At 42.6% G+C, this 16,008-nt stretch overlaps 1 protein-coding gene across 4 annotated transcripts in view; it reads right to left on the bottom strand.

The window, feature by feature from the left end:
• Window positions 1-13,675, bottom strand: part of DHX35 (DEAH-box helicase 35) — a 38,688-nt gene extending 25,013 nt beyond the window's left edge. For 2 of the 4 annotated variants that reach the window (XM_082225970.1, XM_082225971.1), the window contains exons 1-6: window positions 13,542-13,674; window positions 6,112-6,245; window positions 5,650-5,742; window positions 4,846-4,923; window positions 1,503-1,607; window positions 914-975 (exon numbers count right to left, since the gene is read on the bottom strand). In XM_082225970.1, the coding sequence (XP_082082096.1) occupies window positions 914-975; window positions 1,503-1,607; window positions 4,846-4,923; window positions 5,650-5,742; window positions 6,112-6,245; window positions 13,542-13,581 (512 nt within the window). In that variant the 5' untranslated portion in view covers window positions 13,582-13,674. Of the gene's footprint in view, window positions 1-913; window positions 976-1,502; window positions 1,608-4,845; window positions 4,924-5,649; window positions 5,743-6,111; window positions 6,246-13,541 lie in introns of all 4 variants that reach the window. The other 2 variants (XM_082225969.1, XM_082225972.1) reach the window with 2 other exon arrangements.
• Window positions 13,676-16,008: the final 2,333 nt, after the last annotated feature.

Genomic DNA, 16,008 nt, shown 5'->3' with positions numbered 1-16,008 from the left:
TTACACATTTCTCTATCCGCCTCTTCTGCTGTGAGAAGACACCCTTCTGATAGAGCAAGCATGGGTCTCTAAAGAGGCTCGTGTCGCTAACTGATGCTGTTCCAAGGGAAACCAGCTGCCGGCCAGTGGCTGGAGCCAGCTGGAGTCTTTCTGGCAATAGCCCAACAGTCAGTACATGTGGGGACAGAGGTAAAACTGGGTGTCACTACAGTACTGGGTAATAACAGTGGGTGGAGCAACAAATGTGACTCTTTCCTCGGTTCAGCGCATTACTGAGAACAGAACAGAAATCGTGCCCCATTAGCTAAAGTGGTACCTCAGGTTAAGAACAGTTTCAGGTTAAGAACGGACCTCCAGAACAAATTAAGTTCTTAGCCCAAGGTACCACTGTACATTCCAACCACACAAAAGTCAGGGGTTTCTACACAGACACCCCTCCATCTTCCACCTGGACAAGAAGAAGGCATTAACACAGTTCAATGATACATCTGCGCCTGGCAAATGTAGTCAAGGACAGCACAGAACAGGACTGGTGAAGGGTACAGCTGGGGCAAAGGTGTGTGGCCTGAGAAGAGGCTCAAGAGCTGGATGCAGAAGCCTAGACAGCTGCATTCAGCCCCTGGGGCAGAGGTTCTTCAACCCTGACAAATTGTGGTATTTCTCTGGGATCAAGGGCACTGTACTTCATTGGTGCTGCTCCTAATTCAATGCACAATTACAGAAGGTGTAATTGCTCAGAATTTATTGCTTTATTAAGTTCCGTAAGTATCCATGGCAAATTATAGAACAATAAGCAAAATGAAAAAAGTTAATCACTGCTGCCAAACGAAAGATAAATGTGAGCAAAAGGAAAAGGTGGGGGAAGCCTTACATCATTAATGTATACAGCAGTTAAAAGGGTTGTTAGCCTAACCTGTATCTTGTTAGCAATGGATCAGCCATCATTTCTCTCACCAGCATCCCATCAGTCAGGAACTAAAACACAGATACAAGAATAATCGACGACTTGTTCAGCAACTTCAGCAGCACAAAACTCTAGGCAACAGATACACAATATCCTGCATTTCCAAAGTTCAGAGCCAAGAATGCAACTTTATGAAGCCAGGAAAGCAGTATCCACATACAAGAAGGTACCAGCGTGATTGTGGGAACTCCAAATTGTGTAGAAGTGCCAAGCAACTTTATCTAACAACAGAAAGCTAGGTGGGGGTGAGGGGAAATGGAGTCTCCTGGAGAAGGGCACGGCTAGCTGTCTGGAATACTGAACAGGTGCTGCAACATGTACATTTTTGCAGGTTTCTCTTGCGTCTACTGCGTTTTCTCAGCCTATGAATCTCTACTGGCTATGTGTGGTGCTATGTATAGTGCTGAGTATGGAATAGTGTTTTAGTGCTATGTATGGAATAAAGAAATGGGTATACATTTCACTGGATTAGGAAGATAAAGCAAGGGACACAAATTTCTGCGCCTATGGGTCACAGGCATTTGTTCAAAGATGTTACCTTAATCCTTGTAGCTTGTGGATCAGTACAATCATCAAATCGTATGCAGTACCCAACTTCATGACCCAGCAAGGCACCCCTTTCCTCAGCTACCCGGCCTGCGATCTAATAGAAGGAGGAGGAGGTTTAAAACTGTAGACATCAAACAAAACTTAATTCTTGAACTAGGCCTCATTAATAATAATTGACATGTGTCTGTAGTTAGAAACTGAATTCAGCTAATTTGGCTAAACTGAGCTAATCCTGTTGGACAATTATATAACTTCTGCACAAGCATCCCTTGTATGACAGGGATCTTTTAGGATCAGTGGAGTTGCAATTACTGTGCTTCTACAGGGACTGCACAACCTGCAGGTTTAGCACAACCTATATTTGAAAACTCTACTCATATTAGTGACTCAACACAAGGTTTTGATTGCCCAAACAATAATAGTAACAAATAAATAATATTTTTTATTATTTATAAACACCATCAAACTCAGAAAGCTGACACTGGAACATCAATGTAGCTAGAATCCATTTATACAGCAGGCAGGCTATTTATAATGCATGTATTCCCTCAATTACAATCAACCACTTGACTCTGGATGAATTCTAGTTGTGCCAGATGTAGCCCCAGGATATAACAGCCTACAATTGTATTAGCAGTTAGGCTGGCGCTTCATGATGTATTAACACTTTCCCTAGTATCCCTCAGTGCCTTGCATGCATTGCAATATTTCTAAAATAGTCACAGATAAAAACATCTCCTCTCAGGAACCACCTATACAGTGTTGGCTTACTGTCAGCCTATGTGAATTAAAAAATAGGATTGATGAATGGTTAGAAATAGGAAGGTGGAATCACACAGTCAGCTTAATTCCTGGATATATGGATTAACAGCTAGCTTTCCGCCCTCTCAATTTTCGTACTTTCCTAATTCAAAAGAGAAAATTTTGAATGGCAGAAGTCTCAACATTAAAATGCCTGAACATATACAACTAGGTTTTTCAACCCAGAAGGCCACTGCTCAAGGATAAGGGTCTAAAACACACCACCAGTTTCTAGCACCCAAAAGAGTGGGGTCTACCCACCAAATTTTATGCCACAATACATTCCTGCCATTTTTTTAGTGTTGCAGAACTTTCCTGTTTTGGAACGGGAGACTAATATAACTACTTCTACAGACCTATTTTTAGAATGCTTGGCTATTTCCAAAGCATAAGTTACACAAAAGCACTGAAGCCTTTTCTGTGTACATTATCTTCCCATTGTCCCTTTCTTCTTGACTCCATGTTTTCAGGCAATATATTTTCATCTCCTGCACTCCCAATATTTCCAGCTTACTGAAGAGAGAGAGAGAGAGAGACTAACAAGCTTAAAACCCCTCACACTTCATATGAATAGAAAAACTGCATTGTACAAAGCCAAACCACTTGTCCACTAGCCCAGTGCTGTCTGCTCTGTTTGGCAACAGCTTTCCTACAGAGGAAATTCCTAGCTCAGCTACCTGAACTCCCTTAACTGGAGATGGCAGGCTGAAAATTGAATCTGAAGTAGCCACTCGAAACTGAAAATTAAATTCTCTGCAGCCACTCAAAAACTGAACTAGGCTTCCTCCCCATGTCATACTTATGTTTCTTCAAGACTGCTTTCTCTAACAATGTTCTTATCAGCAATAAGCAGCCCACTCTAAAAATCAATTTCAATTAGTTATAGTGCTACAAATGAAAGCACAAACTGGATCCATGAAAGGCTCTTGTGCCAAAGGCTGAAATATCCAGGCACGTTTCACATTTGTTCATCAAAATGGGCCATATGGTAAAGCTATGCAGCCTTGAAACAAACTAAAAACAAGCATAAAAATGCAAATCCAAATTGTTTGTAAATACACAGCCTGGAGCACATTTTAGAAGAGGCAAAAATTCTCTCTAAACAGAATGCCTGTAATATAGCATTCTCTCTCTCTCTCTCTCTATATATATATATATTTATAAAATCCCTGCACATCATAACTGCTAGTTCAATATTTTGTAAAATAACAATGACAACTACCCTTCTGGCAAAGAACAATCACACAATAAATGAACAACGGCTGCAAAAATGTTAAATATTTTCTGCACCCAACTTCAAGCCCTTGTAATAAAAATATATATGAACCATGTTTTAATGGTTACATGCTTCTTTGGATCCTGTACAAAGCTGTTCTCACCACCCTAACTTCCTACTTTTAATTACAGGTAGATAGCTGTGTTGGTCTGCCATAGTAGAAACAAAATTTAAAAATCCCTTCTGGTAGCACCTTAGAGACCAACTAAGATTGTAGTTGGTATGAGCTTCTGAGTGCATGCACACTTCTTCAGATACTCAGATCATACCAATAACAAACTTAGCTGGTCTCTAAGGTGCTACTGGAAGGAATATTTTTTTATTTTGTTCCTACTTTTAAGCTGATGAGCTTTAAACTGCTATGCACTGCATCTCCTCGAAGTAAAATCTTTTGCTTGACCATGATGTTATTCCAGCAAATGGCTTCCACTGAGAGAACCACAGGATGCGGCAGTTTAAACCCATTGACAAAAAACTGGAAGCAGGACAGCAAACCCTGAAAAAGAAGCTTTCACCAATACTTGCTCAGTGTTTCAGTCAAAACAAGAAAGAATTCTTCACCAGAATTCATGCTCAATTGTGATGGGGAAAGAAAGAAATTACTTTGTTCTTACTACACACATCATTAGGAAGGAGGGGAAACTGGGCTAACACCCTATTGCAAAGATTTTCACTGAAAACATAGGGCCTTAAGCAAGTCAGCATCTGTCACTCTGTGTCAGAAGACAGTTACGGAGCCCAGTTAAGGTCCCATTACCACATGGATTTTAATGAGATTCAGGAATGCTTAGCTATGCACTGGGTTGTGTCAAAAGTTGATATAAACGGTGCTATACAAAAGGTTGGGACGCAGGTGGTGCTGTGGGTTAAACCACAGAGCCTAGGACTTGCCGATCAGAAGGTCGGCAGTTCCCTGTGACGGGGTGAGCTCCCGTTGCTTGGCCCCAGCTCCTGCCAACCTAGCAGTTCGAAAGCACGTCAAAGTGCAAGTAGATAAATAGGTACCGCTCTGGCGGGAAGTAAACGGCGTTTCCGTGCACTGCTCTGGTTCGCCAGAAGTGACTTAGTCATGCTGGCCACATGACCCGGAAGCTGTACAATGGCTCCCTCGGCCAATAAAGCAAGATGAGCGCCGCAACCCCAGAGTCAGTCATGACTGGACCTAATGGTCAAGGGTCCCTTTACCTTTACCTTTATATTATCATTCCCCAAAAGAATAATACGTAGACAAATAGTTTGAACTGGAGGCACTCACTGAAACACAAGCAACTCTCCGGGGTTGTGTTACTCCCACCACTCTCCCTTCGGCAGTCCAGCCAGCTTCTGTTAGATACTGTAATGAGGAAACAAAGTTATTAACATAGATGGTATAAAAATTCTAAGTTAGATAGTTGCACTAGCGGAAGCCGGTGCAACAATTCCTGTTAGCACAAGGAACCTTCCTGCCTTTCCTTTCTATCTAAGTTCACAGCCTGGGACCAGGGTACCTGAAGGATCACCTGTCTCCACATGTTCCTGTTGTTCACTATGATCCTCATAAGAGTTTCACAAGTTCTACTACTATCTAGGGCATTGTGAGGGGTTTTAAGGGGGTGGGGGACGGTCAGTGGTGGTGCCCCAGTTTTGGAATGCCTTCCTCAGAGAGACTTTTCAGGCACATAATGAAGACATCATATTATCTCATAACTTTTTTATTTAATCTGATCCATTTTGTAGATGCTGTATTGCACCCAACACTGTCCATGCGAAGATGCTCATGCAACAGGACTTCCAACTTCTTCATCTCTCCTCTACAGCCTTCTAGGTGCCCTCAAAATCTGCTTTAGCACTAGGGAACCCTCCAGAGAAAATATAGACTGCATGCAGGAGAAAGAAAGGTGAAGTCCCATTGTTAGAGCAGAAGTCCATTTATACAATGTTGGACTCTGTTCTTTGCATTTATGCTGCTTTTATATATTCTTCTGCTTTTATTGTACTTGCAAACTACCCTCTGTACTGGGTTGAAGGGTGAGAGTATAAATTCCTACAGATGAAGAAAAATGAATCATTTCATACTCACTTGAGGAATCTGAGTGCTTTTCCCACATCCTGTTTCTCCAACAATCACCAATGTCTGATAATTTTCTACCAGATAAAGGATGTGATTTCTAAGCTGAAAGAAAAATAAGATATTCAAATGTAATTTAGAATGGCTGAGGAAAACAAGTTCAAAACATCAACTGAGAGAAGTGTTTGCGCAAAAACAGCATAGATTACAACCTAGCACAAACTCCTTAAAACCCACTGAATCCAACATGTGCCTAAACTGATAGTGGGACGTGTGCATTTTCATCCACTCAGAGTTACTGTACAAAACAATTGAATGTTCTAAAAAAATATTTTGTCAGAGGAAATGCACGTTCTATGTTGCAAATGCACTATCAGTTTTCATACTGCAAAACAAATGTAGAAGAAATGGTAAAATACCCAGAAGATAATGTGCACAATAATTCAATGCAAAGTACTTAAAAGAAATTGATACCTTAAAAACTGGTAGTTTTTGCCTCTGTTGTTCAATAGAAAGGGAAACATACGGATTATAGATCACTGAAACACTAGAGCTTTCACCAGCGCTCTGTCTCTCCTCTGAAAGGCTGACACCAGGCCCTTCTGTCCCTGTATGACCAAATAAATAAATGTCACTACTAATAGGATGACAAGACTTTTAGACAAATGCAAAGAAAGTGGAAAATTAAGTTTATCAGAATTAACCTCTGTAGCTTTTGTAACATCCAAGGCTATCATGCAAGGGAGAATTACAAACCAGTGTGAATTCTAAGATATTCAAAATTTGTTTAAACCACTAGACATAGCTTGCATGTGGCCCTTAGCCAGTCTCAGTACAGCACACCAAGCCCCAGGAAGTCCCACCCACCTTTCCCCACTGCCCAGCTGATCTTCCATGGGGAGGATTGATTATCTATACATAACCAGTGTGTGTCTGTGTGGGCAATGTAAGGCCTATAAAACCTTGTCCCCATTTTTATGTAAACAGGTTTTACCGAGTTAAATAGAGCCTTCCAAAACTGTCACTCTATGTGGATGGTATTGGCTGTCAGCTGGGTACTTGTGATATAGAATCCTCCATGAAGTTTTAAATTGATTTTTCTGTCGAAAACTTCGCTGGACTGGTCATGTTGTGAGGATGCCTGATGATCGTCTTCCAAAGCAACTACTCTATTCCAAACTTAAAAATGGAAAGCGTAATGCTGTTGGTCAACAAAAAAGGTTGAAAGACTGTCTCAAGGCAAATCTAAAAAAATGTAGTATAAACACTGACAACTAGGAAACACTGGCCTGTGAGCGCTCCAGTTGGAGAACAGCCTTTACCAAAGGTGTCATGGGCTTTGAAGACACTCGAACTCAGGACGCAAGGGAGAAACGTGCTAGGAGGAAGGCACACTTGGCAAACCCACACCGTGATCAACTCCTGTCCGGAAACCAATGTCCCCACTGTGGAAGGACGTGTGGATCCAGAATTGGCCTCCACAGTCACTTACGGACTCAGTGTTAAAACCGTGTTTATGGAAGACAATCTTACTCGGCTACGAGTGATCGCCAAAGAAGAAGAAGAATGTAGAATCATAACTTCTGTTGCAAAGGATCCAGGTGTCTACTCCATTGAACAGAAAAATCTAGAACTTAGGTCTGGGAGTCTGCCGCTGGCAGCCATCCAGCTCCAAGGTAGTTATGAAGCTGGAACAATCCACAGGAAAGGGTATCACACCATTTAATATTGCTAAGTAAAGTGTCAGTTAAGGCCCTTAACAGCTGTAATTTCCTGACATTTTGGAGACTGAGTGAACATGGAGAGCTCTTAAAGATGACATGTTAAACCAAAAGGTTTTAGTTATTTGAATTTGGGTGCATTCTGTGAAGGCTTTTCCTACAACTCTCTCATCAGGCAAACTTAAAATTGAAAATGAGAAACTGGTGAGAAAAGGGAAGAAATACCCACATTAAAAAGAAGCGAGACACCATTTAGAACAGAAGGATTGCCTATTGGGACCAATTTAATAATTGAAATAAGGTTAGGAAAACGTGTTCCAACATTTTCCTAATCATGCTCCTGTGTCTTTAATGGGGCTGCCACTGTTTGTCTGTAACAACTAGTGTATTCGGTGACATTAGCAGGGGGTTATGCTGGTTCTCATAGCGTACAATCACCCCAGCTAATTTCTATGGCTGTTAAAATCTCAGAAGCAGGAGTGACTGGGGTTTTCTAGGTAAGTTGACAAGCAAAACTTCCCCACTCCCTCATTTCTCTTTATTAATGATGGAATGCAGTTCACCACACTCTAACAAATTATGCATTTATTTATGAGTAAGCCCTACTGATATCACTAATGATTACTTTTGAGTAGGCATGCACAGAAGCCAACTGCAAGGCCCAATCCTAAATGCATTCATTGAATAGGGACCTGAAGACAGCAATTCTATGTACGTTTATTAAGAAATAAGTTCACTGAATCCAGTATGGCTTAGCTCCTTAAGAAGTGTGCCGAGGATGACAGAGCCTGCTCAACTCAGAAGGACTTATCACGCATATAGGATGCATGTTTCAAGATGTTTTATCTTTTCGAAGGCTCACTTAATAATGCCCGCAACAACTACAAACAAATTACAAACAAACATTTAGTCAGAAATAAATTTACCTTTCAAAACCATATCATTAATCCTTGTGGATTTGCTGCAGATTACTAAAGAGCTACTGACAGCTGTAAGTGCTGAATCATGCAACTGATGTTCCAAGGAGAAAACAACACCCCCATCATTATGGATATGCATAATTTGCAGTTTTCCCTACGCAAGTTCATTGAGATGCCCTTCAGTTTGTAGGAGCTATGCCATATGGTTGCAGAACACAATAAATGAAAACCTCTAATTATGCCAGGCTGACTTAGGCCCAGTCAGGATACATTTCCAGGATGGTATGAGCAGCACTCAAGTAGCATGTGTGTGTATATATCTCTGCAATCACGATTTTGAAGATCCCCATGCACCAGGTTTTTCCAAAACTTGGTTTTCCTGACATATTTGTCCATATGCATGGGGTGGTATTTGACTAGGTTTATTCACAGTACTCCTACTGAATTAATGAACATGACTTCTTGTTGTTTAGTCGTGTCCAACTCTTCGTGACCCCATGGACCAGAACACGCCAGGCACTCCTGTCTTCCACTGCCTCCCGCATAACGTGACTAAATTAGGTCAATTAATTTCAGTGGGTCTTCTCTGAGTAAAAGTATTTTCTGTTAGTATAAACATGTATGTCTGGTTACATACATATCTGTGGTTATATATGTCATGATGGTCAAGTTGTTATTTTGTAGAGTAGCACTGTTTATCATTCACGGGCTTCTCAGTAGTTGGCTAGTTTACAGCCCAACCTTCTGCTTCATTAAGCTCAGATGTGATGGTGACTTTTAGTTCTAGGAAACTTCAAAGATTTCGTCCATTTGTCAAAAGTAGTTCAGAACTGCATAGCCATAATGTCAAGCATGAAACTTTCCTCACTATGCATCAGCATCCCAACACATTTGGTAGCCAATATGTTTCAATTGGCTGTTCTTCGTGATGTTTTGGACAAACTGAAGATCATCTCTGGGTGATTTTTTATTCAAGGACAAATCATTGCCATGGCTTGTTTTTGACTCAACTGTGCAGCACTAAATGGTCCCAAAGAAACCAGCACTCCTCAAACAAACTTGAGAAAGGTATCAACATGGGGACAATACAGGCATAATGCAGAATTCAATACTTGTCCTGCTAAAAGACCCATTGAAGTTAATAAACTTGACTACCTTTGGTTTTATCAATTTCAATGGGTCGCTGAGGAGGGCTTAATTGTATACAACTCATAATTGATAGCTAATGTTTCACATTCATTATACATCTGCCACCATATTCTACAGGTACACAAAAAATGAATTCAGGCAATAACGAAGTAATTGGTCACTTCCAAATTATTCCTGCAGAGGCAATAAGAGCCATTACATCCCGGCCTGTTTCTCGTCAGTTCCAATTAAAAATATCTGAGAGTTCAAGCACAATCTTTGTTAAAACTTGGCTCATGCTGGTGATCAATAGAAGCAACACAATGTCCAAAGATGTATCATAAATATATATGGCATGAATCATGTACGTCACTTCTGCAAATGCAATGTTCTTGTCAGTAGCTAACAAAAGAATTGGTAGAACCTAAAATCCAATCAAATTATAGTTTCTATGGCAGTCAAGGTCATAAGAGTTATAAGGTTTAATTTGCAACATTGCCTGTGGTAAATAAACGGCAGTCTAATACTTAATAAAAAATAGTTTCAGATTAAATTTACCATCCAGTATGCTCAAAAGAACCAGTTTCAAAAAGCAGCAGTAATGTCCTCAATGCCAATCAATATGTGTAGATAAAATTTCCAAGCATATAGAAGAGCAGGTCTTGCTGGAGCAAGACTGACTAGCATCTGACTAACCTTTTTGAGTGTGTCAGTGAGCATGTAGATAGGGGAAATCTGGAAAAACATTGTGCACTTGAACTTTCAAAAAACTTTTGGTGAAGTCCCTCACCAATGACTCCTGAATAAATTTGCAATCACGTAATATGAGGCAAGAAATCCGCTTTATGAATCAGCAACAGGTTAGAGAACAGAAAACAAGAATAGGAAGAAACATCCAATTCTTATGCTAGGGATCTTTAGGAAAGGAACTGAAAATAAATCTGTTAGTATCACACTGCCTTCATACAGATATATGGTTGACTACCCTAGAAATATTACAGTGGTACCTCGGGTTAAGAACTTAATTCGTTCCAGAGGTCCGTTCTTAACCTGAAACTGTTCTTAACCTGAAGCACCACTTTAGCTAATGGGGCCTCCCGTTGCAGCCGCGCCGCCGACACACAATTTCTGTTCTTATCCTGAAGCAAAGTTCTTAACCCGAGGTACTATTTCTGGGTTAGCGGAGTCTGTAACCTCAAGCGTCTGTAACCTGAAGTGTCTGTAACCCGAGGTACCACTGTATTTACATTTCCGGTTGCTATGCCCAAAAAAGGATATTAAACAGAAAAGGGTGCTGAAAAGAGTAAAAAAACCAGTGCTGGCGCAACAGACAGATTTTTTTTAAGGTTAGACAGAAGGTGAGTAAAGGTCACGATAAAATTAGGCAAGGTCTGGTGAAGGTTTTCTCTCTCTTCCATAATACTAGAATTTGGGGACATCCAATGAAGCTGAATGTTGATTTAGGACAGTCATAGGACAGTAGTTGCCTCATTAAGTTTCCTAGCCTAGCTCAAAGATCAATCCTATCAGAGGCAGTTTTAGGGTGCGGCGGCGTCACAACAATGCTGCAGAATGGAGCGCAAGTGAGGGCACCAAATTTCAGCATCACAGAGGGCACCGCTGAAATTTGAGAGCCCACTGATCCTCTGCATGTTGATTCAGAAAAGAGACCCACTAAGTAGGGACGCGGGTGGCGCTGTGGGTAAAACCTCAGTGCCTAGGACTTGCCGATCGTATGGTCGGCGGTTCGAATCCCCGTGGCGGGGTGAGTTCCCATCTTTCGGTCCCAGCTCCTGCCCACCTAGCAGTTCGAAAGCACCCCTAAGTGCAAGTAGATAAATAGGTACCACTTTATAGCGGGAAGGTAAACGGTGTTTCCATGTGCTGCACTGGTGCTGGCTCGCCAGAGCAGCTTCGTCACACTGGCCACGTGACCCGGAAGTGTCTCCGGACAGCGCTGGCCCCCGGCCTCTTAAGTGAGATGGGCGCACAACCCTAGAGTTGGACACGACTGGCCCGTACGGGCAGGGGTACCTTTACTAAGTTCAATTGAGCTCCCTCTCAGGTGAGTATAAATAAGATTGCAATGACTTGACTTCAACAATTTCACATATACCCAAAACAAACATTTACATAACAATAACAGTGCAATCATATGCATTTTTACTCAGCAGTAAATTTAAATGTGTTCAGTTGGCCTTACTCCCATGTAAGTGTGTATAGGATTGCAGCCTAAAGGCTATTATTTATATTTGTTCTACCAAAGTGGAAGCATAACACTCCCAATTACTTACACTCCTGTGCAGCCCTTTCTTTATGATAGAAACAGTCCAAACAAAAACATGTACTTACTTCTGACTAGGCACAAAGAAATATACACTAAAAGAAACTATTACTACAAACACTGTTCTTGAATTTTTGGGCAGGTTAGCTCCAGGCCCCAAAGTGAGCAATACTCTAATTTAAATAAATATTAATAGGCCTATAAAATTTCATCCACGCAGTGAAACACTGTCTGCTAATTATCCTTCACGCCAGGACAATCATCTCAAGAGCATCATGCATATATCAAAGAGGTAGCATGAGGATTGCTTAGCACTGCAGAAACTCTTTACTGCTAAGTTTGTATTGTTTTATAAGCCATGAGCCAATGAGGACGGGATCTAATTTCACCAGATGAAAATGTTGACCTTGTTGCTTTTTCAGTCACACACAAGCTTTTCCTAATATTTCACAGATGTCCCTTATTTTCAAATTTTGCCCTTTTAGTAATGTACAGAGATCAATATGGAAACATTCCATATTATTATTACAGCTCTGTGCAACAAATTACATATATGGTTTAAACTTCTCCCATTTGTTTGAACCACTGCGTTAGCACTAGATAACATCTGTTGAAACAAGCATTCTTTCTTTGATAAACTGCAGGCAGAAAAGATGCAAATCCAATCACTGCTAGGTTTAAACTGAAAAACTCCCATGGTTTATAATACAGCTTTATTCCAAGTGGCAGGGTAGAAGAATGACAATTAAATATAAGGATTGCAGTCTTGCCATATGTACATTTACCCCAAGGTAAATTCCACTGAGCAGAACAGAGTTCCTAATGAGCCTGGTTCGGAATGGGAACCCAGAATAAGGTTATTTGCCTATTAAGCTGAGTGTAGGCTCATTATGCTTCATTCATTCATTCATTCATTCATATTAAATTTCTATACCATGCTTCATCTGAGGATCACAGGGCAGTTAACACAAAAATATGCTACATAGTAATAAACACGATATCTACCCCCCCCCCCCGAGTTTAAAAGGCCAGATTGTTTAATTAGCTAGGGAGAAGAGGAATGTTTTTGCCTTATTATAACATGCGATGAGGGGCAGGGGTTCAAAGCGGTTTTGAGTACCTATTAACAGGTAGCAGTGAAACTGAAAGAGGACTCCAACACAGACCCTCCCCCTCACTGCAATATACTAGACCTATCTAGTTATCTATCCAGTGCTTTTTTTCTTCTAAAATAAATAAATGGGGTACTCTCATTTTCTTACTCATATTGAAATAATGCCCCTCAATGAGGCCAAACTTAGATTCACAAAATGTTTAGGGGTATGCGTCCCCCTAGAAAAAAGCATTGTATCTATCTATCTCTATCCCACCAGGAAGCTGGGAGTAGCGCTATAAGCTCCGTTTACAGCACAGCTCACTCGAGCACCCGTTTTTTCAAACCAGCAGCAACAGCGTAAGGATGGCGCGGGTGAAGGTGCTCTCGAGCACGTGCAGAGTACCCCCTCTCACGCCGCCACGTTCCCAAGGAAGGACCGTTAAGTCCAAGGAGCCCCTCACACGCCTGCAGTGTTTTTATTTTGGTTTGTCCCACGAATACACGGCCTGGGGTGTCGGTGGGGAGATGGTTATCCACCCCCCGACCTTTGCAGCGCCGGGGGAAAGAGAAATAGGCTTCTCCTCCTCTCCGTCCTCCGCAAGGAAAACGCCTCGCAACATCCCGGACCCCGCCCACCGAGCCCTCGAGCCCTTCAGCCGCGCGAAAAGGCGCTTCCTCCAAAAATTCCCCCGGCGCCCCCCCCCTTCAGCTTCTTGCACTCCCACCCCCCTTTCCCCAAGAGGTTCAGCCCTTACCCGGCTTCCAAAACTTCAGCGGACCGACGGGCGCCGCCATCTTGGGGTGAAAGGTCAAAAGGAAGCGAAGGAGCCCGCTCCGCAACAGCGCGGCCCCGGAGTGCGCGTCACGTGCCCGGGGAGGGCGTTGCTATTGGGTGCGGGGGTTGCCATGGTTGCTTTAACTCTCAGGCTCGAGCCACCGCCGCCTCCTTCCCAGCCAGGCTGGCTGCGAGGGAGAGCGGGAGCTTTGCTTTTTTTGTACGGTGCTGCCTCGTGAACAAATGCAAAGCTTTGCGTGGTATTTGCAGTCGGCCCTAATAAAAGCCCTGTCCTGTTGTGCAGTTCTGTATGCAAAATAATGGCTCAAGCGTCTCTGCCGCTTTGCTTCACTTGGCCTCGTTTGCATTTTGTCTTTTACTCCGTTGGGAAACCTGGCGGATTCCAAACGGGCTCTCTGCATCCCATAAGGAGCAGGAGTCGCTTTATTTTGTCCTTTTCACCACCATTTGCGGCGCAGGAATCCCGTGGCAGGCAGTGAGCGAGGCACCCAAGAAGCTTGCCCTTCTTATTTATAATTTTAATAATAATTTTATTATTTGTACCCCGCCCATCTGGCTGGGTTTGCCCAGCCACCTTGGGCGGCTCCCAACAGAATATTCAAAGCGCGATCAAACATTAAAAACTGCCCTAAACGGGATTTTTAGAGCCCTGAACCCGCTTCCCTCGCTGGAGGCTTCTCCCAAGTTTCCCACGTTGGCTAAGCATGGAGGGGTGGACGGGCGTCCTCTGCATCAATCTGGGAGCGCTGAGTTCAAGTCGCTCCTCCTCATCCTACGTGCAACCCACGCGCTCCTCACCCGGCACGTCTGAACTGGAAGCTGCGTCCCGTTTGACAGGTCCCTTGGGTCGCAGCCCGAGGCGCCTTCCCTCGCTGGCACCCGGAGGTGGAGAGGAACTGAGTCAGGCTGTGCTGGCCGAGCGACGCCACCAGCTTCAGACAAGACCAGGGCGGGATTTAGGTTCGATGAGGCCCTAAGCTACTGAAGGTAATGGGGCCCTTTATATGTCCATCTGTCCTTTGTCAACAACAAATTGTTGCTGTTTTTTTGTGTTGAATATATGCTATATGGTAATTTATGGACCTAATAGGTGTCTAAAGCCATTTGCACATAACAAAATATGTATTTTATCAAAGTTTGCTTTTTATCTTACATTTTGGAAATGTACATCCAGTATTTTTTTTCCTTTTTTTGGGGGGGGCAAGAGAGTGTGGCCCTAAGCTACAGCTTGTTTAGCTTATACGTAAATCTGGTACTGAACAAGACAGAGGGGTTAGGCAACACAAGCTCACTGTTCGGGGAAAGTGCTTTATCTGCAGTCAAGTCCATTGATCCATCAAGATTAGTATCACCGACCCTGGCTGGCAGCAGCCCTCTAGGGTAAGGTTTTTTCAGTGAATCTGGGGACACTTTTCAACTTCAATGGATTTTGTATGGGGACTGGTGTGTAAATCCGGGGACGTCTGGTAACCTTACTCTGGGGTTTCAGCCAGGGACATGTCTTGCCCTACCAGAAGATGCCAAGATTCGAACCTTGGGCTTTCTGCCAGAATGGTGGATGCTACTGCAGTATGGCCCTTTCCCCAGGCAGATGTGCTCAATAAGAGGTCCTTCTTGCAATTGTGGGGATCAGAAATGGTGCTACAACTGGGCCTGTGTGGCCAAGTTCTCACAAGGTGAGGTTCAATCGGGGCTTCTTTTTTTCAGCTGGCGCTCAGCTCCAGCACCAAGTTCACAATGAGTTCCAGCACCTCTTTTTCTAGAAAAAAAACCCACTGGTGCAGCTTGTTCCTGGATGCAGCAATTTAGGGGATAACTGTACTTTTCTCATAAGAGAACATCTCCCAGCATGTGTAAAGCAAGCAAACATAGCAGAGGCCACTCTAGAATTGTTCACTGTAATATCTAGGCTTAATAACATAACAGCCTTACTGCATCAGGTCAAAGGGCCATTAAATTCAGCATTCTGTTCTCACCAAACTAAAGTAGGGCTTCATAAAAAAATAAAGTGCAACAGGATTGCTCCAACTATGTATATGGGGGCGTGGTTTCAAACAGTTTCCCAGAATCTTACATTGCAAGCAACCACACCTCTGGTTACTTCTGCTGTGAATCAGGCATAAACTCACTGCAAATGAAAGGGTAGTTAAAAAGGGCATTGACCAACATCCACTCAGCTCTGCAGCTTTCAACACTGAAATTTCATTTGAGAAGAGCAGATAGAAGGAGCAACCAGAATATGACATGCAGATTTGGAACCAGCATAAATCTAGCCTCCATTCATCTTTAATAACAACTTACCATATTTTGGGGTTGCCTGTTCTCTAAGAATTTGGTGCCCTGAAGATATCATAGCCAAATTTTGCATAATGCTTCCTGAGATCAAGGAGGTTTATCTATGTTTAGATACAGTTGAATGCCATTTT

This window comes from Podarcis vaucheri (genome assembly GCF_965113315.1).
Source record: "Podarcis vaucheri genome assembly, chromosome: 6".
Lineage (NCBI taxonomy): Eukaryota > Metazoa > Chordata > Lepidosauria > Squamata > Lacertidae > Podarcis > Podarcis vaucheri.
Note: the sequence above shows the minus strand (reverse complement) of the source record. Positions and strands in the feature narration are given on the sequence as shown.